Raw genomic sequence first — 25,941 nt, forward strand, 5'->3', positions numbered from 1 at the left:
TTTTTCCTGTTTTTTTTTTTTTTTTCAAGACGGCCTCGTGTAACAATGCTGTTTTCGAACTCACTTTGTAGACCAGGCTGGCCTTGAACTCAGAGATCCACTTGCATCTGCCTCTTGAAAAGGTGCAGGCCACCACAGCTGGCTGCCAGCTAAAGATACAAACACACACACACACACCACACAACAACAACAACAAACCAAAACAGTAGCAATATCACTGTGTATTTACTGACAGACCAACATGTTCAGAAACTGTGCTCTGCATTGGACGAAGCAGGGGACACTCAGAAGAAGCTAACCATAATTTGACTACCAAATCTTGGGGTAAAGATATTCCAGCTATTAAGACACAGGAGCAGGAGGAGATGGATGGGGCAGAGGCAGATAGAGGCATCTCAGTGAATTTGGGCCCAGTCCAGCCAGGGCTACATGGTGAAACCTGTTTCAAAAAGCGAAAAGGAAGGGTGGTGGAAGGAACAGGGTTGGAGATGAGGTGGTGTGGCAGCTGAAGAAACAACTCCAGGGTTAAGAGCACTTACTGCTCTTCCAGAGGAACCAAATCTTGTTCCCAGCATAATACCAAGAGGCTCACAACCACCCATAAATCCCAGTTCCACGGATTCAATGCTGTCTTCTGGACTCTGCGTGCATGTGCACACACACGCCTTTTTTCTTAAGCCTTAAAATAAATGTATAAAGTGAATATGAATACGCAAGGAGCACAGTGGACTATCTGTTTTCCAAGCAGCTATAGCCACCCACATATCCATCTATTAAGTGCATTCCTATACTTCCTAGGATAAGTTTTTCTACAGAAGTAGAGGAAACAGAAACCATTCCTTAGTTTTTGTTGAGACAGTCTTAGTACTTACAGCCAGGGCTGGCCCCAAACTCATACTCAGAATCTTCTTGCCTCAGCCTCCAGAGGACTTAGATTATAGACATACACCACCATATCTTATCTTTTTGAAAGATTTTTGTGTGTGTGCATGTGTGTGCAAGCACCCTTGGAGGTCAGAGATCAGCTGGATATACTAGGTTTCAAACTCAGACCCTCTGCAAGATGCAGTGCTCTTAACCACGGAACCATCTTCTCCAGCCCCATAAACAGTCCATCTTAGAAACTTGATTATGGTTTCTAATCATGAAATGAAAGACTAATAACACATCAGTTCATCTCACTCCAGTTATTATAACTTGCAATTTGTAGGCTGGGTGGTGGTATATATCATTAATCCCAGTGCTTGGGAGACTGAGGCAGATGACTCTCTAAGTACGAGACCAGCCTGGTCTACAGAGTGAGTTACAGGTCAGATAGGGCAATACAGAAAAAGTGTATTGAAAAGCCAAAAAGAAAAGACTTCTAGTTTTTTCATAATGGGGGAAATCAGGGCTAATATTTTCATAACTTAGAATCCCACGATTAAGCAACATACCAAGATATGCGTGTCTTGTTTTAGTACTCTTTTCTAACTTAAAAGGATAGATCTTGCCTTCAAAAATTCTATTATTTTTATATTTAAATAGATATATCTGAATATTTAAAATAGCTGGTGAGCTAGATCCGCGGTTAAGGATGAGTAATGCTTGCAGCGGTCCAATCTCAGTTTCCAGGGACCTGGACGGCTCCCAAAAGGGGCATCCACAGCTTCTATAGCTTCTGAGGGCCATAAACTCAGGTGTACATACCCATGCCCAAACATACAAGTAATTATCACAAACCTTCACCTTAATCACACTTAGTTGACTTGGTGCAGGCATGCGTGTTTGTAGGTCAGAAGACAACTCGCACAAGTCAGTGCTCTCCTCTACAGGAGTCCCAGAAAATGAACTTAGGTCATCAGGTCTGGCTGGCACCTTCACCCACTGGGCCATTAGCACCTGGGCAGATCCCATCCAGGCAATTTTAAGCTGCCTGATGTGAGAGCTGGGAACCAAACCCAGGTCTTCTGTAAGAGTAGTAGCATTCTACCAAGTAGTCTAGGATGGTGTCAAACTTTTAATTCTCCTGCCTCCAGTTCGGGAGAGCAGGACTGTGTTTGTACCACCATTCTTTTCATACCAGGCTCCCTTTCTTTTCTTATTTTCTCTAGACAGCCCCACTCTGGCCCAAGGTGGCCTCAAACTCATGGGTAGGCAATCCTGCGTCAGCTTCCTCACTGGTCTTAGACATAAGCACTTTTCGTTTGTCTGTTTGTAGACAGGGTCTCACTATGCAGACCAGGCCATCCTGGAGCTCTCTAAGTAGACTAGACTCGCCTCAGACTCATAGACTGACAGCCACTTGCCACTTCTCCTGAAGAGCTTTAAAGTTTGTGTTGTGCCACCACACACAATCTTCTTTCATAGAAGAAATTAACTTTAGAGGCTATGTAGTTTATTTTTATTTTTTTAAGGGGGAGGATAGAAAGCAGCTGCAGCATGCTACAAAACCTAAAAACAAAAACAAAAGAAAAAAAACCCACAGAACAGAACAAGTAGAGAGAGGACCCAGAACATTATCCCAACCAGGGATGAAAGACACCAGGTGTCTGATGTAGAAGAAGGCATAAGAAAGGAAAGAGCTTCAGTACATACTTGATTAAAGTCTGGATCTTTCTCTCCATCTGGCTTAGCTTCTTCCTTGTCTTCTTCTGTCTCAGAACTACTCACATTCAACTCTGGAGCTGAGTCCTTCATCACCTGAAGGCACAAGGAGCACGAGAAAGGTTAAGTCAGTCCCTAGGAGAGCATGCGGTAAGAGGGCAAGGGGCTTGGAACCTAGAGACATGAGTGGATCAGGAATCAGGACCACTTCTTTGCAGTCTATCTAACCAAGTGGCTTATTTATTTACTTACTTTTTTTTTTTTTGGAGGGAGGGGTTACAATTTGACTATTGTAGCTCTCACTGTCCTGGAACTCCATGTAGATCAAACTGTCCTTGAACTCATAGGGATTCACCTACCTCTGCTGGGATTAAAGGGATGCAACCACTACGTCCAGCTTAGTTCTATTTTATTTTTAATTCTGTATCTATGTGTGGGAATGCATGCACACATGAGCTCAGATGCCAGAAACATTAAACCCCCTGGAGCTGTAGTTACAAGTTATAACTCCTCTGACACAGTGCTGAGAAACAGACAGAGGATATGTTCTTCTGCATAACACTGTGGAAAATGCTATTAAACTCAGAGTAATCAACTATGGCTGGAGGAGCTGCCTCTACTAGTTGAGCCAGTTAAATGTCAAAAGGGGGAAGGTCAAAAGGTCAAATACTGGGGACATGCTTATGTTATGTTCCTTTCCTTAGCAAATTTAGAAATAAAGGCCTTTATTTTAATCTTAAGTAGAATTCTACACCCGTAATGCATAAATTTGGAAGGCAGCATTCTAAAACAATGTATTTAGTAACTAGCATCAAAAAATAAAAACTGCCTTTAATTCTCCAAACCCTGGAATCTAACCAAAAGAGGTTCAGAGAACAAAGTTAACTCCCAAAGCCAAATATATAACAATAGAAAGGTCACTCTGAATTCCCACCTTCTCATTTCACGCAACCTTCAGATCAGTGCTGAGGTCCAGCCTGGCTTTCTCCATCCTATGTTCCCACCAAGTCTACATGCAATAGGCAGGGCAATTTTATAAACCAGAAGCCACACAACCCTAGAAATTCTCCTGTTCTTTTTCTACTGCCCAAGCTCAACTCTTATTGGTCAGATTTGATAGCCTACCTCTTCTAGCCATGGTCACAAGAAGAATTGGTACCTTTTTGTTGTCCACAACTTTGTGGACATAGATGGTGGCTTGGGTATATTCTCGTAGGTCCCTCTGCTGCTGGCACAACAGGCCTTCTCTACAGTCTGGACAAAGATCTATAAAACAGTAGAGCAGAAGCAACTAAAGAATCACTGCAAAGACCTGTATCACCTCCACAGTGTACTCAGTGACTGATGTGTGAGGCTGCATGCAAATGATGAGGAAATCTGTGCACTATCCGTAACTAAGCGGTCAGATGATGGCGGCTCACAGGCCTGCCAGAAGCATCTTTAACATTAAGCAGAAAAGCAGTACTGAAGGACTCTTTTCTTCCCCGTTAAACAGTCAGCTGACTTTCAATGAAAGAAACCAAAAGCAGTATGAAAACTTACTAGGCTCAGAAATATACTGTGTTTCAGAAGGGTTTACGTCTCCCACTTCAATTCTTGTGATTTTAATTACTTTATCCACAACAAAAAGCTTTTGAATCATTTGCCATTCGCTGGGCCATATGAGAGCTATACTGTGCAAAAAAAACAAAAAACAACAAACAACAAACAACATGCCTTAAGACACGTGGAGATCGACAGAGTAAACATCCTGCAACAAAATCAACACCAACAATTTAAGGGGAATGATTCATCAAATATGAAACCAGAGCAGCAGGATATACACACAATAACGTCGTTTATAGAAAACACATTAGATATGCTATACAATTTAAAAGCGCAATACATTCAACTGTGCGCACGTTAATTCTGACTTGGGTTTTAAGCCAAGGTCTCAACATGTGGTTGAGGTTGGCCCAGAACCTGCCTACATTTCAGTGAGCACCTTTTAAAACGATGACTTTCTGGGACAGATGACTCAAATTCTCAAGTTGGTAGAGGAAAATAAAATGGCAATAAAAAGAAAGAAGCTAAGTACTTTGGGCCCTCCACTGTACTTGAGTTGACTGATTGCTGGGATTGTAGCTATGCACCACCATGACTGGAAGATGAGGCAGTGGGTATCATCTCATATCCTGGAGTATGCTACACAAACTCTCTAGTGACTCAGCTATCTCCCCAGATCTTAGACATACTATTTCTAAATATCTAACAGTCACAATGGCAACACAGTAATGGAAGGACTGGGAAGTCTAAAAGGAAATAAATATATTTACACTGAGTTTGTTTAAATGACCTAAAAACATTAAAATATAACTACATATAGTGCATCTTTATCCCAGAGGCTTTTCCAATTTCTTATATTTACTTATTAAGTGCTACAGTGGGCCAGCCTCCTTATATTCTCTCTAAAGGTAGATAGCTCTAGAAAAGACAACTATTAAGTGCGTGCAAAAGCAACTGCAGTTTTTGCATTGCTGAAATTGCCACGTTCTGAGAAACATTCTTAATTAATGTGGTAATGTCATACACCATTTGAATGTACGTTTCTCACTTTGTTTCTTGCTAATGACTTATTAGTTGTGATCAATTTTATACTATGAAAATGATGTCATACAAAACCCAAATTCAAGCAATCTTCTTTTTATGAGTTGTAAAGCAGTAAAAACAACTCGCAATAAACACAACATTTGCTCCAGAAACTGTTAAGAACGTACAGTTCAGTGGAAGATCAAAAGGTTTTGCAAAGGAGATGAGAGCCCTGAAGATGAGAAGAACAGTAGCTGGCCATCGGAGGTTTCCAATGACTCCCTGAGAGCCACCACTGAGGCTGACCCTCTTATGAGTAGTCAAAAGCTGCCAATGAAACTGGCATTGTTCTGCTTGAAGCAATTTGGAAAGGTAAAAAGGCTGGGCGACTGGGTGCCTCATGAGGTAGGTGTATATGTGATTTTGAACTACTGCCCTATCTTAGTTTATGCAACAAAGAATCATTTCTCAATCTAATTGACGGGCAAAGAAACGTGGGCTGTACATGACAATCTGTAACAGCCAGCACAGCGGCTGGCCTGAGATACTCTAAAGCCACGCCTGCACCAAAAAGTCTGGTCTATTTGGTATCTGCTGCTGGTCTGATCCACTGCAGCCTCTGAGTAGCCACAAAACCCTTACCCCTGAGAAACACTCAGCAAATCGATGAGATGCACCAAAACCTCCAACAGCACAGCCAGGATCAGTCAAGGGCCCAGCTCTCCATGATAATGTCTAATCACGTAAGCTGAGGGACAGGGCTATGAAGCTTCACCTCATTCGACACCTTTGACTGGCTTCTTGCCAAATGACTACCACTCCTTCAAGTATCTTGACTTTTATCGCAGAGAAAACACTTCCACTAGCAGCAGGATGCAGAAAATGCTTTCCAAGAGTCTGTTAAATCCTGAAGCACAGAGTTTTAAACTACAGGAATAAAGTTATTTCTCATTTGTAAAAGTGTTGTTTGTAATAATTCCTATTTTGATTAATAAAGATATTTGGGCCTACATAGGCTGAAACTGCAATTCCTTTTGCACGAACCTAATATAACCAAGACTACCCTGACCAATTAACTGGTAATAAAGTTGCCCTAGAGACAGCCCACTAGCCACCAACAAAAAAAAAAAAAAAAAAAAAAAAAGTCCAGGCAACTGGTTGACAGTGGGAGCAGAAAGGACATGAAGGACAAATTTCCCTGGGTGGCTTATTCTGTCTGAGGAAGCAGGCACCCCATCTCTTTTTAAAAACAAGTGTTCATGGTCATAAGTTGTTATCTAGAAAGAATACAGTGAGATAGTTCAACGCATTCCTAACGGCCTTTCATGGGAGACAAAAAAAATTCCCCTAATCACACTTGATCGCTGGGGATAGACAGCCACACGAAGAGAAGAAACTCACAGTTTTGAGTCTTCTTTGGTGAGGGAAGGAAATGTAAACATGAGTCCTCCATGTGGACACAGAAGGGCCGAGTTCCCAATTGATGACACAGGAGTAGACCTTGCAGGCTTTCTATTCAAACAAAATGGAATAAATACAACTCACTATTGCATGAAGAGATCTTCATTTTTATCTATCTGTCTCCCAGCCACCTACCTATTTCATTTATTAATTTATTTTGGTGTTAAGTTTTTGAGACAGGGTCTCACTGTGTAACTTTGGCTGGCCTGGAACTGTCTATGTAGACAAGATAGGCTGGCCTCAAAATCACACAGATCCGTCTGCCTGTCTCCCAAGTGCTAGGATTCATTTGCACCAAAATAGACTTTAATTTGAAAAACTGTTTACTTGTGTTTGCCTGAGGGTGAACTTGTATGTGTATGTTTGAGTATATTTATGCACATTCACATATGTAGGCACATGTGTGTAATGGCACATATCACATGCATGTGAGAGCTTAAGGCTGACATCAGGAGTCTTCACCATTTTCAACTCTGGCCAGGGCCCACCTATATGAACTAGTCAACTAGCAAGCTGGTTCTCTCCATTAGCATGGGTTCTGCAGATCCAGAGCCTCAGGCCACATGTGCTTCTACCCACTGAGTCATCTATCTCCACAATCCACAACATTTTATCTGTGTGTCTGTGTTTTTCAAACAGGGTCTCTGTGTATGGCTTGTCCTTGAACTCAAGAGATCCACCTGCCTCTGTCTCCTGACTGCTGAGATTGAAAGCATGCACCACTACACTTGGCTTTAAAACACTGTTTAACTACAGACACACACAAATGAATATGTTTATATTTTTTAATTTTATTTTATGTGCATTAGTGTGAAGGTGTCAGATCCCTTGGAATTGAGGTTACAGACAGTTGTGAGCTGCCATGTGGGTGCTGGGACTTGAATCCGGGTCCTCTGGAAGAGCAGCCAGTGCTCTTAACCACCGCGGCAGCTCTCCAGCCCACAAATGGGTATTGTTAATTAAATTAACGATTTGGGTTTAGTTGTGTAACTTGGTAAAAAGAAAGAGGTGTGCGTCAGGGAAAGTAACTAAGAATATACCAGTGAGAGAATCCGTGAGTTGTTTGTTTGTTTGTTTTTAAATACCAGTCAGACCATAATAAAGAAATTTCCAATTCCTACCTAACAAATTTCCGCCATTCATCTAAAAAGAAGTGTGACACAATATAGAGAGCCTCTGTATCCTGGAAACAAAAAGCACAAACAATGTGTTAGTTTCATCTCCCCGCTAGCCTCTTTTTAAAATTTCAAGGTGATTTTCTCTTTCAGGTTCAAGGTGGCTTGGAACTCTATGTAGCTCAGGTTGTCCTCAAACTCACGATCACTCACAATTCTCCTACAGCCTCCCACAATGCCGGGGTCACAGATGGGAGCTGCCACATACACTCTGTGAACTACACTATTTTCAACACAAACCCATTGTTAATAAATATAATGGTGGTTTCCCCCATTCAAGTTGTGCAATTAAATGGAAAGAGTGAGCTGGTGTATCTCCCAATTAGGAAATGAAGTGAATGAGAATGAGAAGAGGTCTGGGCTGATCTGAAATAACCTCGGCTGAGGCCTCTCTGAGGCAATCACAATACCTCTGGCCAGTTACTGAGACATGGTCTGTTTTTGTCCTGGAACAAATTTGGAAGTGAGGTCTTCTGCTCATTTGCAATCATTTTATGCAAGGCTTCATTTTCTTCACCTTCTCGTTCTAATATCTGAAAGAGATGGCAGCAGTCAGCTGTGTTGCCCCACGCCCACCGCCCCGGGAGGAGCACACCATTCACACAGACATCGGGAGCTGCGCACCTTGCACTGTGAGCAGCCCTCTCTGTAACTCGGGAACTCAGGGGCCTTCGGGAAGTACTGCCGCAGCTTGCTCCAAGCCTCCGGGGAAACGAGCCTTCTTTCATTCTCAGATATGCTTAACCCCCCTACATTAAAAGAGAGAGAAAAAAAACCAAACTACTTAAAAACAAGGATGAAAGAAGTCAACATCTATTTCTTAAAAGTTTTAATATATATTTATTCATGTGTATGTGTGTGTGTGTGTGTGTATGTATGTGCCAAGGCATCTGTGTGTGTGCAGGCCAGATCACATGCAGGAGGTCAGTTCTTTCCTTCCACCAGTGTGGATCCCAGGAGCGTGGGTTCAATTAAGCACTTTTACCCAGAGCCCCATCACTGGCCCCAGTCCCTCTCCTGACAGAGACTCTGTAAGTGGTTTTCTCTTTTCCTTTTGCTCAGTAACCTCTTTGGTTCATTTGTTGGCACTGGCTCCACCTGCAGTACCAGAGTGAGCACACACAGGATGCCACACATGCTAAACAATTCATTTCATTATACTTTGAGCTTCCCTCCACCCTAGGATCTGAGCCCCTGCAGGGATTAAGAGCATTTTGTCTTCAGCCCCCCCCCCATTTCTAATCCCCCCCCCAAACACTTTGCTTGTCTCCTAAAAGCATTTGGCAATGAAGCAATGCGTTCAAGGCTGTGCACCTCAGTAAAGCAATGACCTGACTAATCTAAGCCACTCAAGCTCTGAATCTGTTCCCCATTTGCAACTGGTTTTGGTTTTTCCTTTTTTTTTCCCCCTTCCTATTTTTTAAATTTTATTTTATGTGTGTGGATGCCTGTATGTCCATCTGTCTATGCAACACACAGGTGTCTGATGGTAATGGAGGTCAGAAGACACCAGGTCCTCTGGAAGAACAACCAGTCTCCTAACCACTGAGCTACCTCTCCAGCTCATCTTGGCTTTCTTGGAGCAGGTTGTATGTACAGTAAGTAACTCAGGATGGCCCTTTAACCTCCTGTGCTAGGTGGGCCAGTGTGGGCCACCACACCCAAAAAATACTGGTCAAAGCACTCTACCTTGTTTCCAATGCCCAGAGGGCTATGGTCAGAACCAGAGTGATCTCAGATTACTCGGATTACTGCTAAATCACCCGAAACCAGCTTGTCAGGGACATCCCCTGACTAGTTATTTTCTATTTTTTCAGACATTCCAAGGTCAACCCTGAGTGGACCAGGCTGACTGATTCACATCTCCCACATGTAAGTTGTTTCCATAGCATGGTACCCAGAGATGTGCTAACAAGCAACACAGCCACCTTTCACACTGTAAAAAGGGGAATATACAGGGCCAGCACAGCACTCAAGGGACAGCGATGTCTCTTCCTGCCATCCCAAATACATTCTAATAGCACAAAATGTCATCTTCTTGAGTTACTTCTACTTCTCAGCTCTTCTGGTCCTTTGAATACCCTCAAAGAAAGATTATCTTAAGCCAGTGTGGTGGGGAGTCTATAGAGTATGCCACGCTATGGCAGCGCCAGTGTGGTGGGGAGTCTATAGAGTATGCCACGCCATGGCAGCTGGAGCCTGAGAGGGCAAATACTCAAGGGCGGGACTGGCAGGGGCAAAGAGGCAACTGCAAGCAAGCCTCCAGCCTGCCCTCCTTCGACGTGGCCTTCAACCTTGTGCCTGCCTCAGAGCCTGAAGCAGCCTCTCCTGTATCTGAAACAAGACAATGACTCTTGTTCAGAGACAGACTCAGGGACAAACAGAAAAATGTTGCGATAAAAAGATAATTCAATGGGCTGGAGACAGATCAGTGGATAAGCACCCTGAGTGCTCTTGCAGAGGACCAAGGTCTAGCTCCTACCATCCACAAGGCAACTCACAGCCACCTGTAACCAATTCCAGAGGATACAATGTCCTCTTCTAGCCTCCGCAGACCCTGATGCTCCCATGTAGTGAACAAGCACACATGCAGGCAAAGTACCTGCAACACATTAAACAGACAAAATCCACCACTTAATAGAAACAAAAAAGGATGATTCTACCCAAGCACTTAACTTGTAATCCAGCAGTTAGGGTTATGTTAGCTCGACAGCACAGACCGTGGCCTTCGGGAGCCCCTCTCCTACTGGGCTCCAGCCACCAAAATGGATACTTTACAACTATATTTATATTTATTTTCAGTAGTCAAGCAACATCATTTTTGCTTCTTTTATTTTTTGATACAAGGTCTCATTAAGTAGCCTTGACTGACCCGAAACTCTCTGTATGAAGACTACAAGGAGGAACTGGCACCTACAAAAAATTTTAAAGCTTAAAAGGAGCTAGGAAAATAGCTCAGTTGATCAAGCGTTTGCCTTATTAGTCTGAGGACCAAAGCTTTATTCCCAGAGCCTATGTAAAACAAAGACTGGGTGTGATGTCACACACTTGTAATCCCAGCACAGTGGAGGCAAAGGCAGAGGCAGATAGATGTGCCTGAGCTAGCTAGCAAGACAGCCTAGCATACCAGTAGACTCTTTTTAAGACTGACTTTTATGTGCATGGGTGCTTTGCCTGCATGTATATACGTACACCACATGTGTGTTTAATGCCCCTGGAGGCCAGAAGAGGCCATTGGGTCCTCTAGATTGAACTGGAATTACAGATGATCATAAGCAACCATGTTGGTGCTGGGACCAAATCTGGGTCTTTCTGCAAAAGCAAGTGCTCTTAATTGCAGAGCCATCCGTCCAGCCCCCAAGATCCTCTTAAAAAGGCGGGGGGGGGGGGGGGGAGGTGGATGGAAGGTGCCTGTGGTTTGTTGTTCTCTGGTTCCCATTATATGTGAACCCATTTACCGCCACACACGCATGCGCGCACAAAGGCGATTTATGCAACATAAGAAATTGGCCAAAGTCAAGAAGTAACAAGATGGCTCAGCAGAGAAGACACCTGCCATGCATGCCTGCCAACCTGACTTCCACCCTGTGAATCATGGGAGGGCTGAAGAAGGGACTCTACAAAGACGCCTTCTGACCTTATACTTGCACAGAAGCATGCCCCTGTACCAGAAGAAGTAACTGTGAGCTGAAGAAATAGCTTTTACGAACACACTGTTCTTAGAGGACTGGAGTTTGATTCCCAGCATGCCTGTCAGCTTAACCATCTCTGACTACAGCTCCAGGAGCTCCAATGCCTCTGGTCCACCTGCACCCATACATACATACACAACAACAAAGACATGTGTTTTTTAAATAAATAAATAAATAAATAAAAAAGGGCAACCAACCATATTTACTATGCTACAGAACTGCCTCCACAGACCTGGTAATGGGTATACAGAGGTTAACATGGGATTCAAAAAAATCTAACCCGGAATCTTAGAATCTTAGCACTAAGAAGGCTAGGGCAGGGGGATTAATTTAAGTTTGAAACTGACCAGAGTTAAGTTAATTAGTTTTCTCAAAAAAAAAAAAAAAAAAGAAAAGAAAAAAGAAAAAAGGAATTGATTAACAAATGTATAGTACTGCCTTGGCTGGCTTAGAAATTGCTATGAAAACCAGGATGGTCTGCATTTAATAAAGATCGCCTGCTTCTCTTAGTGCGGTGCTGGGATTAAAGGTATGTTCCATGACATTCAGAAAAAGAAAGACGGCATCCTCACCCCTTGCAAGCCCTTCAGACATGTCACACAGCTGAAATCCAGCTCTGTAAACACTGTACAGATGGTCCCAAAGTTCAATGTAAGCTTAGACTACAAAGACTAAGCCTTTTTCATAAATAAATGAGCAGAAAACTACACACCACCATTAATCTAAGTAAGAGATGGTTAATTCTTAGCCTCTGCCTTGTAGACAATGGCCCCCTCTAACCACACATATAAAACCAAAGCCACAAGGTTGACAAGATGTAAGTCCTCTGCCCTGAGTGTGGGGATACAAAATAGAGCAGACATGGGTGGGTTACGCTCTACACCGAACTCAGGTTTGCTGAGCCCTTGTCTTCCATTCATGTTTTCACAACAGTGAAAACAGGTCTGAACCAGCAAGCATACTTAACTTCCACTTTGACTTCTAAACACAGACGGGGGGGTGGGGGGGAAAGAGGAGCTTCCTAACCAAAAACGAAAAGAAAAAAAAGCATTTGGATCAAGGAGTGTCATTCTGAAAGCTAGCATAAGCTCTCAAATATTTAGTAAAGAATCCTCAGGAACCTGTTCTGACACATACCTGGAATTCCAGCACTTGGGGAGGTACAAACACAAGACTTCTGAGTTGATCCCCAACCTGGACTACCTATCTTAAGAGCCAAGACAAACCTTTATGGTTACAACCTCAGGGAAAGCAGAGAAGAAAACATGACAAGCTGACACCAAACTGACAGGAGACTTCAGCTCCCAGCTTACCATGAGGACACAGAATGTCTTCATTAAAATTTAATTCCTCCTCCTCTTCTTTTTTTTCTTCCTTTGATTCATCTAATTAAAAGAAAAAGACAATCAGCTCTCTTGCTGTTGTAGTTCAAAGTTCAAAGCAGCACAACTTTAAGGAAAGAAAACTTGAAACAATTCTGAAAATGAGAGCCAACTGAGTCTTGGACAGCTGAGCACAGAAGGGATGTATTTCCTTTCCCTTAAAAGAAAGGGGGAAAGCTCGATGGCAGCTAATGATTTTGAAGAGTTATGCAATAAGCCTGCTGTGGTGGTGGCCTACACTGTGACCCTAGCACTGGGGACAATGAAAGAAAAGTATCGGGATTTTAACGGGACAGTCTGGCCTCTGTGAAACACTGTATTTCAAACAAACAAACAAACAAACAAACAAAAGGTGATGGTGGCAGCTAATAGCTTTAATCCCAGCATGGGGGTGGGGGTAGGGGTGGCACAGAGGGAGGTAGATCTGAGCTATGTTGAGGACAGCCAGGACACAGTGAAACCTTGCCTCAAACAAAACAATAAAGTTTATCCAATAAAATGGCTTTTCTCAATCTGAAAACTTACATGTCCTATTAGTCAAGTCTTACCACGTGTCGTTTGTCATTTTCATCACCCTTCTCTTACAGGGGCTGAGCAGAAACCTTACATGACACATGAAATACCTGTGATGTTTAGGAAGTCTGTGACACAGACTTACTCCCCATCCTTGCTTGTCTGTACGGGCACTATATGTAGTTCTAGACATTGGAAACTGATCAAAAGAAATCTTGAACATTCAAAACTAGTTATTCAAGGGCTTTCCAGGTTAAGGAAGGAAACAGTTTTAACACAACCTAGACAGTGACTGCCAAGTGTGGAGGCATACACCTATGATCCCAGGACGTGGGAGGTGGAGGCAGGAGGACTAAGTTCAATGTCAGCGTGGGCTTTGTGGCTCCCCATCCCAAAGTGGGGAAAAGTAGAAAGCCATGCTAAGTACGAAAGTTATGTAAGCTGTACTGTGGTGCACACTTGTAACTGCAGCAGCAGAGTAAGGCAAGAAGATGACAAGTTCTAGGCTAGCCTGTGCTAGACAAGTGAGAGCCAACACCCTGACTCAAAAAGGCAGGGGCTGGGACTAACACATAATAAAGCTTGGTGTGGTGGGACAAATCTGTAATCCCAGTACTAGGGAGGTGGAAGATGGAAGATCAGAAAGTAAAAGTCATCCTCAGCTATATAGTTTTGAGAGCAACTTGGGCTACATGAGACCTTAATCTGTTTGTTTTAAAGTGTAATGCTTAAGTGTAGAAAATACACTTGAAAACTGAAAAAAATAAATAAAAATAACTGAAAAAAAAACATACAAGTATGTAAATGTCAGTATTTGAAAACAAAGTCAATAGAACTGTGGGTTAATGCAAAGGTGGTGGGCGTACTTGCCTAGATCATGTGAGGGCCACGGTTCCAGGCCCAGTACTATAAAATAACAAAATGAAGAAAAGGGGGCATAAGGGAGGCAATCCAGGTTTAAAGTAAAGAGGCAATCCAGGTTTAAGTAAAGGCTCACAAGACACAGCAGTACTGAGCACAACTAACCTCAAAACTAGTAATGCGTAGAATCACAAGTCTCCATATGAGACCTAAAAGTCATTCTAAACACCTTAATTTCCTCTGGTATCTGTCTACTGGCAGGTTTAAAATAACACGGTTTCCTGTCTGAAAGCAGGGCTCAAAAAAGAATAGACAGTAAGAAGCTGACCAAATCTTGCCCTCCTTGAGGCAGGGTGCAGAGATCCCACAGAAAATGGCTACTCTCCTAAAGCCAAATTGTGAAACTCACCAGTCTGCAGAGCCTTTCTCTCTGGAGGCTGTGCAGAACTGACACAAACCCTGAACGTGACTAATGAGATAGCACTTGAGCCCAGAGCTCACCACTGTAAATAAAGAAGGCGCCTCAGGGCTCTGCTGAGTCTGAGTGGAATTTCAAAAGCTTCAACATCTATTATTTGCCCTTAGCTGTTTCTGAGACTTTGAGGCTTAATAAACATTTTTAACATACATGGGCATACATTTTTATTTTATCTTTATTTTATTTTTTAAAGATTTCATTTACTTTTTATACAGCATTCTGCCTGCATGTATGCCTGCAGGCCAGAAGACGGCACCAGATCTTATTATAGATAAGATATAGGCTCATAGGAGCCACCCCGTGGTTGCTGGGAATTGAACTCAGGACCTTTGGAAGAACAGCCAGTGCTCTTCAACTCTGAGCCATCCCTCCAACCTGGGCATACGTGTTTATTACAGCCATTTTAGTGAAAATTAAGACTGAAGACTCAAGGGTGCCAATCTAATGTTTCCCACCTAGAACAGGAGTAAGCTGAGTCCAGCACAACTACTTCAGGCTTCTCATCAGTTACCACAAATTGGTGGGGACATAAGGGAAAGGGGATCATAGTACAGCCTTGCTGTGGAGACCTCTAACTCCCCAGAGAGACATGAATTCTCATGTTCAAGAAAAGGCTAAGGACACAAGTCTGCAGAGCAAAAGCAGCAAGCAGCTGAGGTGGTGGGAGGGACCCTGTGGACAGAGCGACAAACCCCTTCCCACACACACACACACTGCAAGGCCCTAACTCTGGAAGCATGGACACCCATTACCTTTGCTGAAGGGACTCCCATTCATCTTCCCATTGCGTTGCTCAGTCTCACCATCTTGCTCATCTAGTTGTTCAAGAGCCAGCTGGCGCCAGCATCGCAAGGAAGACTTTCCCACCCAAAATCCGTCATTGCTGTGGAGGAGAGAATGTTAAGTCCTAGCAGGTGATTACCAGTGTTTCCAGTCTGTCCCCTGAAGCCCACAACTAAAATGAATCACAAACACAACTGTTTTTAATACAGTTCCTGATGTGAGCCATTTCACACCTCACTACTGAACTGCAGGTGTCTATTGCTTTGTTTCCATCCTACATCTTGCACTCTTTCTCATACTCAAGTTAAAATCCATGCCAATCATATCCAGCCTTCTTCAACTTGATCACATCAGTACACACAGCTGTACTTTTAAACTGGCACAAAGACACTTGTGTATACACATCCTCATCGAGGTCACACATACACATATACGCTCAGGCCACACAGGCGGCCTTGTGGAATGGCCCCGAAGGGAGCGTGGGGTCTGCTGGAGGGATATTAAAAGGAACAGACAACATGAGCACAGCAAATAGCTTCACTTAATGACTCTTGGCTGAGCGGCAAGTGGTCTGGAGTGGAGTTCAAGACATAACTCCAAACACTGTTTCTTAAGGGCACCCCACTGAGTTCCTTCAACATCACTTCATCCCTGCTGAAGGAACACTGCCTTCACAGGCCTGCTGAAATGATTCTTCCACACAAGCTATAAGCCTGTACCTCTAAGTCTGAGTACTGACTCATAGTCAGGCTGAGACCTTTCTTCTTCCACTCTAAAAATTGTGAAGACTGTGTCTAGCCCCATTTAAAAAAAAAAAAAAAAAAAAAAGTAAACACTGCAAAAATCCTTTTTTTTTTTTTTTAAATTCTAGTTAAAGGGCAGGAAAGATGGCTCAATGGTTTAAAGCATTGGTTGTTCCTTCAGAGGTCTCAAGTTTGATTTCCGGCACCCATACGATGGCTCTCAACTCTCTGTACACTAGTCTGTGGGTATCCAATGCCTATGTGGGCAACAAGCATGCATGTGATGCTCAGAAGAACATGCAGACAAAACACCTACACACATAAAGTAAATTAAAAAATTTAAGTTTAGCTTTAACAAACTGTATGTGCTGTAATGAAGTTGGGGGGGCACTACAGACACATGGCACATGTGTGCTTGGAGGGACAGGGCTGAAGCCTCCGTCTACTGAGCAAGGGGCTCTTCACCTGGAGCTCACTGGTTCCAGCTTGTCCCAGGAATCCCCCATCCCTGCCTCCTGGAATTAGCCTAACTTTATACTGAGGCTCTGACCTCATCTTACACATTAGCAAAGCAAGCCCACTATCCACAAGGCTATATCCTCTGCCACAGAAAATATATTCTGTTTTTTGTTAAGAGTCCTGGGCTCGGGGGCTGGAGAGATGGCTAAGTGGTTAAGGACACTGACTGCTCTTCCAAAGGACCTGAGTTTAAGTCCCAGCACCCACATGGCAGCTCACAACTGCTTATAACTCCCAAGATCTGACACTCTCACACAGACATACATGCAGGCAAAAGACCAATGCACATAAAATAAAGGTTAAAAAAAAAAAAAAAAGTCCCAGGCTCAACAGTAAAGCTACCAAGTATGGCAGGTACCTGAGTTCAACCCCTAGGACCCACATAGTGGAAGGAGAGCCAATGCCTGAAAGTTGGTTGTCCTTGTTCATGTCTGCACATGCTCCATGACATTAACACATATAAAATAAGTGAATGTAAAAAGAGTTTAAAGGACATTCAAATCATGTAGCCCAGGCTGTCCTCCTGCCTCGGGCCCTAGATGTGAGCCATGTTCTTCCAGGCTTTTCCCGAGACCTGCTCTGCTCTGCACCTTCCACTTTCTAACAGCCAACTCTTTTCTGTGAGTGAGTACACAGCTGCCAGATTACCGCCTGGCAAAAACACGCTATGTAACGTACCCCTTCATTGTTGCTTTCAGCAAATTATTCACTGTTTTGTAATCTTCGTTCAGTTGGCTCTTCAGGCGCAGTACACGACAGCGTTCTACAACACAGTCTTTACACAGGGCTTTCACTGCAGGAAAGAAAGACACCAGAAATAAGTGACTCTGAGTGCAGGAGGGAGAGTCAACCATCTGAGCTCCCTGCAGGTAATGGGTCTCCACGTGGACACTACACTAGAGCAGATACTCTAGGAATCACATGCAATTTAATTCTTTTTTTGAGTTTAGAATTTCATTTATTATTACTGTGGGTATATAACGCGCGCGTGCGTGCGTGTGTGTCATGGTGCACATGTGCATACCCAACACGTGGAGTCTGTTTTCTTCCTTTTTTTTTGGGGGGGGGGGGTCCCAGGAATTGCTCAGGTCAACAGCCTTTGTGGCAAGTGATTTCACTTTCTGACCCATCTCACTGGTCCTGGAATGTGTGTTTTTTCAAAGAACTTGCAGGAGCTGGAGAGATGACTCAGTGGTTAAGGGCATTTGTTCTTGAAAAGGACTCGAGCTCAATGCCCAAAATCCACATGGTGGCTCAAATCTGTTAAGTCAGTTCCAGGGGATCTGATGCCCTCTTCTGACCTCCTTGGCACCAGGCACGCACATGGCATGTAGACACACGTGCAGCAAAAACATTCATAGAAGTAAGATCAGAAAAAATAGAGCTTTCCATTTTGAATGCAAAACCCTGTATATACAGAAAGGCCTAGAACATATAATTAAATGTTGGGCATAACCAAAAATAGCACTTAACATCAGGAAAGTGAAACTGGAGGCCATGCAATTCCCTTAGCTTCACTGGAGATCAGGAAAGGAGCCACATTGCTAGCTGCTCATTAAAAAGAAAAGTGCGGGCATGTAGCATAGACACGCATGTTGACAAAACACCCAGATACATTAAGCAAATAAAAAAAAATTTTAAATATAAACAAATAGAACACTTTTTGAGAAGCAGCAGCCAGAAGTAAACACACTGGCTATTCATCGTTACAGACAACTCTGTACATCCCAGGGTCAATTAAGCATAAACTAAGACTCTCCCAAACCTACAAAAACAAGACCGGAATGGACCGAACAAAGGCTCAAGGCTTTTAAGAGTATTGTATAAGCTGGCAAGCTACAGTAGACTATCCCCTTTAAAGGCAACCTATTTTGTCTGTACTCCATGAGCTGCCTAGCTTCACTTCTGCTCTACTTGGCAAATCCATTTTGCAAAGTGTGTACCAACAGTTTACTTCTATTTGTCACACAGTCCTGATCTCAAAGATCACAGTGAAACTGCAGGCACTGCTCTTGTGCAGAGAAGATATCCCGACTTACCAGTCAGTCTTGGACCGCCTCCATATCGACTGTAGAAGATGTCAGCCGCATATTCCGATATTCTCTTCATGATTGATATTTTATCTGGATGAAGCTTGTCATGGGAACACAGGCAAGCATGATTATCAATAGGTTTGGTGGGTGTTGATTCATCCAACCACTTCTGCAGCCATTCAAGAGAGACAAACTCATAGGGCTCTGAGAAATAAAGAAATGGAAAGAAACTATGTATTTTTACAGTTTTTGGACTAAGTGATACAAGCTATTATCCAAGACAGCACAAACTTTGTCCAAAGTCAGCAGGATCGGAAGAACAGCTGGGAGGTGTCTGATGCGTGACTACAAATCCCAGTTGGCTATCGCTCTTATGAGCTCGACTTGTGCATGGAAAACACCTGCACAGAGCCCTGTGGGATCGGCGGGTATTATTAGCCACATTCTACAAGAGGCATCCAGAGAGACGTGCCTTGCTTGAGAGCACAGCAGAGCTTCCATGAGGACACCTGTGTGCTGGATGGAAAATCACCACCTCATCCCTTACTTTTCACAAGTATGTGATAAACATCTGAAAATTCAAATGAGTAGCTAGGATCAAGCTCTGAGATACAAATTAACCTTGTCAGCTACATCCACACGTCACAAGCTCATTTCAACACTCAACTTCCCAGCATCCAAGATGAGGCTGGTGTTAAGGAAAATTATTGATAATTCCCCCAAAGTCTTTGTTCATTTCATTGTTATTTATTTTAAGAAAATAACATTTGAGATAAGTTCTAGGATGCAGTACACTAGAACAAAATCAATAATTTTGAAATTCAAAAATTAATTAAAAACACCAGACATTTCAAAATTAATTTTAATTTGGGGAGGAGGAGTCCCAAAGTTCCCCAAAAGGCAAAATTAAAAGTAAAGGGACAGCTTTGATTACTTACAAAGATCTCCAGTGAGTCCCAGCATAAAACATAGGAGAAAACATACACAGGTTGAATTCATGTATTTGTACCGTGTGCTACTTCTGGCGAGATCTGAGGGGCAAACACTTAAACACAAAGCTCGCTTTGACCAGTTTCACACGCCCCAGAGTCACACAACCAGAAATCTAACTCCCACTGAATTTTGGTGTAAAACATTTCAATGTTTTAATAAAAACAAAATTTGGAAGTGTCAGATCTGTTTTTGCGCTGAAACTGGACACCAAAGGGCCGCCTCTGATCAGCGCTAAGGTAGCTGCAGGGGGCAGACTCTCTATGCTTCAGACCTTTAATTTGCAAAATGAAGGTAATAATACCTGCCTTCTACCTACCTCACAGAGATGGTGCTGAGTGTAAAAGATAAGATATGGGAAGCATTTTGAGCTTTTTGGAAGAAAAGAGATACAGAAAAGTTAATTATACATCCAAACAATATATATCTATAAGAGGAGACCGTAAGACACAGAACAGGTAAAATGGTGGTGGCATCCTACAAGATACCAGCAGAGCAAGGGCTAGCGGTGTAGTTGAATGTTAGACTACTTCCCTAACATGAATGAAGCCCTAGGCCGAATCCCCAGCACCACCGATAACTCAATGAAAAAGCAAAATTGTAACACGTGCACGCCTGTAGTGAGGCACACTCAGAGGCAGAGTGACTGCTTTGAATGTGTGCTGCCCCGTTCAATCCCCAGCACTAGGCTCACCCTGTGCCCCACAAATCATGTAATAGCCAATTATATTAAAAAACGCTTCCCTTGTGCTGTTTATCAGGTTTAGGATGGTTATCAAAAGAAGGTGACCCATACATATTTGAGGGAAATAAGTTTCCAAGAAGTTACTCCTTCCCCATACAAAATCTGAGAGTAAAGTTTTGAATAATTTAAGTTTTTCAAGGTGGTGGTGGTGGGGGTTGATACAGGGTCCCATTTAAGGACTAATTATTCAGGTGTTCTGTTTTTCTAGCCCCCAGGAGGTGATGAATAGAGGACACCTTCTGCTGTTGAAGAAATACACCAAAGGAATCTGGCTATTAAGATGCTGGGAGTGGTGACTCTCATCTGTAATCCCAGTACTCAGGGGCTGAGGCTGGAGGATCGCCATGTTTGAGACCATCAGGAGCTATCTGGGTGAGTTCCATACCAGCTAGAGCTGGGATGAGACAGTGCTCCAAAAGACAAAAAGTGAACAGTATAGGAGGGATCCTGGGATGACTAAAGAAATACAACATGTCCCGGAACTCAAAGGCAGGGGGGTTAGTCAGACTGTCCATCCTCTACCAGAAAACTCCCAAAACAAGTTTATTTGCTCCTTTACCTTTGAAATGATTATGAATTAATGTAAGATCCAAAGATTAGGGGGGAAAACCCTACTTCTAACTTTACAGTTAAGAACAGCAAGAAAAAGCAGAGGCTGTGCCCACAATTCTGATCTAACATCCTACTCGGTATACCAACAAGTTTCCAGTTTTCGTTTTAGTGTACTAGGATCCTGGGAAAGGAGGCATTAGCTGTGGTAAGAGGTCTTTCAGGGTCTAGGACAAGGAAAGAGTCCTATGACCTAGACACAGTGGCAATGCTCCTATAATCCTAGCACCAAAAAGGCTGAGGCAGGAGGATTGCCATGAATTTGAGGCCATCCTGAACTACAAAGACAATCTTGAAAACAGCAAAATATCATGAGTGACTTTAAAGTGAAGTATAAAACAAACAAACAAACAAACAGTGATTTTGAGCACAACAAAGAGTCCTAAATAATTACAGCATGACCATTTATCTAGAATTCAAGCAGCTTTGAGTGTACATAATACCATCCAAAAGGTTGGAATTTCTGGTGAGACTTGGATTTTTAGGGCATGCAGCCTTTCAAAAGAATGCTCTCCGAGTTGCAAATGGAGGCAATATAAAGCAATGGTTGCTTTAGAACAAGGGGCTTCCACTAGGTAAGATTCCTAATAAGTCAAGGTAAAGAAGGCATCAGGGCACCACCTGTGTTGAGTGTGGTTCAGGACCTAGACCTCTACATCCAAGCACAAGCTCCTCCCCCAAGAGCAGCACCCTCACTGCCTCACGCAGTGCTGTCTAGGGGCAGAAGTCCTTTTCACTTGTAGTCACTAAAGAAACTGACTACAGTTTGGAGAATAGATTTCTAGGGCCACTTCCTTTGAACAGAGGCCATGAATTTGAGTGTTGTGACTCCTGAGTTCATCTCCTATCCAAGTAAAGGTCAATGACTCCTCTAGCACCTAAACACAGTTCAAATAGGAAGTCAGAAAGAAGGACTGGATCATACTGAACAGCATTTTAGAATGATTATTTTGCCCTTCTGGGTGCTGGTGTAGAAACCAGCCCCTGTCCATGTAAGAACACGCTCTGTTCTTGAGCTGTACCACAGTCCCCGAGAACATCCAGACTTCACACAGACCTTGCGATGTAAGTTACCTTTGATTTAAAATTACATCAGTAATGGGAAGTAAATACCAAAAGGCAAAACCAGAAGTACAATTATGCTTGAACACTTATTCTTCTTCAAGTTCAGACACACTATTCTTTTCCATATGCAGGAATGGGGCCGGGGGATTTATGCTGATGTGACAAACAATTCACAGCCACTGAAGGCGTAAGTTAAATTTGAATAAACAAGGATACATGAAAAGATGAGCAGACTGTGCGGAGAATTCTAAGCCAGAGGTGAGCTGGAAAGATTTCCTAGCTTAACATCTCCTACTAAACACCGTATACGGGTGCATCAGTCGGTGCTCGTAGGCAACAAAATGTTTTTAAAAACAGAAGGCTACAGCAATCCAATCAGATCTGGCTTTAGAAATATTTCATATCTCAAAGAAGAAAAAAAACATTGAGATAAACTTGCTATATAGACCAGCCTGGCCTAAATCTCACAGAAATCCGCCAGCCTCTGCCCTCGAGGGCTGGGATTAAAAGCGTGCAGCACCACATCTAACAGCAAAACTATCCTCTAAAAATTGATCACATACATCGCGTGTATGCATGGCAGCGGTATGAGGGTGTGCACAGGCAAAGGTCAGAGGACAGCACAGGAGTCAGTTTTCTCCCACCAGGTGTGCTGGGAACACTCAAGGTTGTGAGGCTTGTCAGCAAGCCCCGGAGCTGCTGAGCCCACAGTAAGAAAGTCTATACAGGACAGAGTGCAGAGTGCCGACCTAGGATTGCATTCATGAACAGCCTCCCACTTTGAAAAGGATGTGACAAGGAAAACTACATGGGATGCTCATGTGTAGTTACTGCCAGTTAGTATAGTGAGTTTAGAATGTGTGGGCGGGCCTCTAAGAGGACAAAATGGGTTTTTCATGTACACTGCAGCACTGAACGACACAAACAGCACAGCACACAACCCCAGGCAATCGACGGCAGTAGTGTGTCCTGGAACATCTCACAGACCAGCTCCAGCAGGCAACCTTTGGTACAGCTCCTTCACCTCCTCGTGCTTCGCTCGGCCCTTGTCCACGCTCTGCTTGCGCATCTCAGCCATTTCAACACACCATTCCTCAAACTTGGAATTATCCCGATCTACCAGCTCTTGAAGAAAGGCTGCACAGAGAAACAGAAACCAGCCTTATGCTCACTTCCAGAGACAGAGACTACACTGACATGCACATTATCATCCTGAGATGTGTGGACACAGTAGGGAAAACCTACTGCAGTCTGGCTTTGGCTAGACCTCCAGGCTAAAGACAGGAGGGACTGCAGGAGCAATGGACAGGCGATCCCTGCGCACACTGCCCAGACACATCAGGTAGCTCTACACTGCAGCATGTGGGACCCACCAAGGGCACCTTCTGTTCCACAAGTTTAACAAAATAAAAACCAAATGTCAATCTATGCTATTAAAAACTCCTTCTGCCTTTCTCTGGGGTTGGGTGATACAACAGTACAGTCATTCCAAAAGGCTCAGGAACTGGTAAGTGACCAGCACTTACAGACCTGTCACAGTGAGCAACATGGTGGTGGTCATTAATTAACCCAAGAGTCCAGAATTCCAAGACATTCCCAGAAGCAATCCAGGACAAGTGATTACCTGGGACTTGAACCGTTGTGTGGTTCTTTTCCTGGGTTTGTAGTCTATAAACCAACATGTATGCATTTCGAGAGCAGTGAGTTCCTTTACCACACTTGGGTTTACGGGTCTGAGATTTAGAAGGTTCTGCTGGGAAAAATAAACAAATAAATAAAAGACAACTTCACTAGATAATCTGTACTTTAGGGGTCTGGTGTGGAAGGGAAATATAAAAAATGACTTATATGACTCAGTGAATAAAGAGCCTGCTGCACAAACATGAGCTGACCCCATCCCCAGAAACCACGCTTAAAAAGCTGGGCACGGCAGCACATACCTGCAATCTCAATGTTCAGGCAGTGGAGATGGGCAGATCCCTGGGGATCTCTGACCCTAAACAAGCTCCAAGTTATTTAGAAACCCTAGATTGACCTGGAATTTCTGCGTGTGAGTGCATGAGCAGACACACGCACACCCGATTTCTAAGAGCTGGAGCGCTGGCACAGCAGTTGAGAGCCCTGACTGCTCTTGCAGAGGACCAGAGCTTTCGGTTCCCAGTTCCAAGTGTCAGTTCCCAACCACATGTAATTGTACTTCCGGTTCTGACCTGCGTCCGGCCTCCTCGGTCACTGGGAGCATGTGGTACAGTTATAGACAGGCAAAGGACTCTCACACACACTCAAAAAAATTTTTTTAAATGTCTAAATTAGCCCGGCAGTGGTGGCGAATGCCTGTAATTCCAGCACTCAAGGAGGCAGAGGTAAGTGGACCAGTTTGAGTTCGAGGCCTTCCTGGTGTACAAAGTGAGTCCAGGACAGCACAGCTATACAGAGAAACTCTGTCTCGAAAAGCAAAAAGAATAAATAAGGAGATAAATAAAATAACTGTCTAGACTATCCCAAGCTCTAAAACATTAATGTGGCAGGCCCTCAGATAGTTTTCACTACTCTTTACATGTGTGCGTGCATGAGCAAAGGCACACTAGACACCTATCACATACTAGACACCTATCACATACTAGACACCTATCACATACTAAACACCTATCACATACCCGCTCCAGCTTTTTTTTTTTGAGACAACGTCTTACTAAATATAGTTGCTGGCAAGCTTTGAACTTCCTAAGTAAACCAGGCTGGCCTTGATCTCACAGAGTGCTAGATCAAAGGCATGTACCACCTTGCCTAACCCTAAATGTCAGTCTTCAGTTATAAAAACTAATCCAAAACTGGGTGACTCCTTCACTCAGGGAGTCTGAGGCACGAAGATCTTAACAAGTCTAGGGACTCAACAGTGAACCTCAGGACAATCTAAGCTATATGAGGCCCTATCTTGATACACCATCCCATCCACGGAGTAAAAGCAGACAGAAGAGAAATACAAATATGTGCACAGTTATAATATCAGAACGTGGAAGAGGTAAGTATTGGCACAAGTTTAAGGCTAGCCTCGGTCACATAATAAAACTGTCTCAAAAAATCCAAATGAGAAAGTTATTAAAATATCGGAATACTGCTAAGCATAAAAATTCTCTTAAGTTCTTTTAAAGTTGAGGACTACCTACATATAAAATGGACAGCAGACCCTAAGAACTCTTCTTAAATACTTAATTTTCAATTGTGTGTGTAGACTAGTGAGCATGAGTACAGGTGCCTGCAGAGGCCCTAGGAAGGTGTCAGCCCACCTAGGGCTGAGTCCCAGGTGTCGTGAGCCCCTAGATGTGGGTGCTGAGAACCAAACTCTTTGCCTCTTGGAGAGCAACAAGTATTCTTACCAGCTAAGCCAGGCAGCTCTATAACAAAGACTTTAAATTTTACAATTCTATTGCTACAATGTAGACAGCTGCAATAAACTTCAGTAAGAAACTCCCAAAATGAAACCACAATTATTTACAACCTAAGGTTTATTTTAAGAAAAGCACAATAAGCCCAGCAGGTGGCCCAAGCTTTTAATCCCAGCACTCAGGGAGGAAGAGGCAGGCAAACCTCTAAGTTCCAGGCCTGGTCTGGTCTACAAAGGGAATCCAGGCCAGCTAAGGGAAACCCTACAGGGAAATCCTAACTCGAAAAACCAACAAAACACATACAAACAAAATAAAGTTAACGCCCCCCACACACACAAAAACTACAGTGAAA

At 43.3% G+C, this 25,941-nt stretch overlaps 1 protein-coding gene across 3 annotated transcripts in view; it reads right to left on the reverse strand.

Moving 5' to 3' along the window:
• Usp48 (ubiquitin specific peptidase 48) overlaps nt 1–25,941 on the reverse strand; it is a 67,983-nt gene that overhangs the window by 18,187 nt on the left and 23,855 nt on the right. The window contains exons 10-22 of one of the 3 annotated variants that reach the window (XM_021630809.2): nt 23,828–23,953; nt 23,191–23,340; nt 18,801–18,998; nt 17,440–17,554; nt 15,469–15,599; nt 12,796–12,867; nt 8,415–8,539; nt 8,201–8,323; nt 7,737–7,798; nt 6,556–6,666; nt 4,129–4,259; nt 3,746–3,852; nt 2,578–2,682 (exon numbers count right to left, since the gene is read on the reverse strand). In XM_021630809.2, coding sequence (XP_021486484.1) covers nt 2,578–2,682; nt 3,746–3,852; nt 4,129–4,259; nt 6,556–6,666; nt 7,737–7,798; nt 8,201–8,323; nt 8,415–8,539; nt 12,796–12,867; nt 15,469–15,599; nt 17,440–17,554; nt 18,801–18,998; nt 23,191–23,340; nt 23,828–23,953 — 1,556 coding nt within the window. Of the gene's footprint in view, nt 1–2,577; nt 2,683–3,745; nt 3,853–4,128; nt 4,260–6,555; nt 6,667–7,736; nt 7,799–8,200; nt 8,324–8,414; nt 8,540–12,795; nt 12,868–15,468; nt 15,600–17,439; nt 17,555–18,800; nt 18,999–23,190; nt 23,341–23,827; nt 23,957–25,941 lie in introns of those variants that run through there. The other 2 variants (XM_021630807.2, XR_009590544.1) reach the window with 2 other exon arrangements.

The sequence above is a fragment of the Meriones unguiculatus genome, chromosome 3 (assembly GCF_030254825.1).
Source record: "Meriones unguiculatus strain TT.TT164.6M chromosome 3, Bangor_MerUng_6.1, whole genome shotgun sequence".
Taxonomy (NCBI): Eukaryota; Metazoa; Chordata; class Mammalia; order Rodentia; family Muridae; genus Meriones; species Meriones unguiculatus.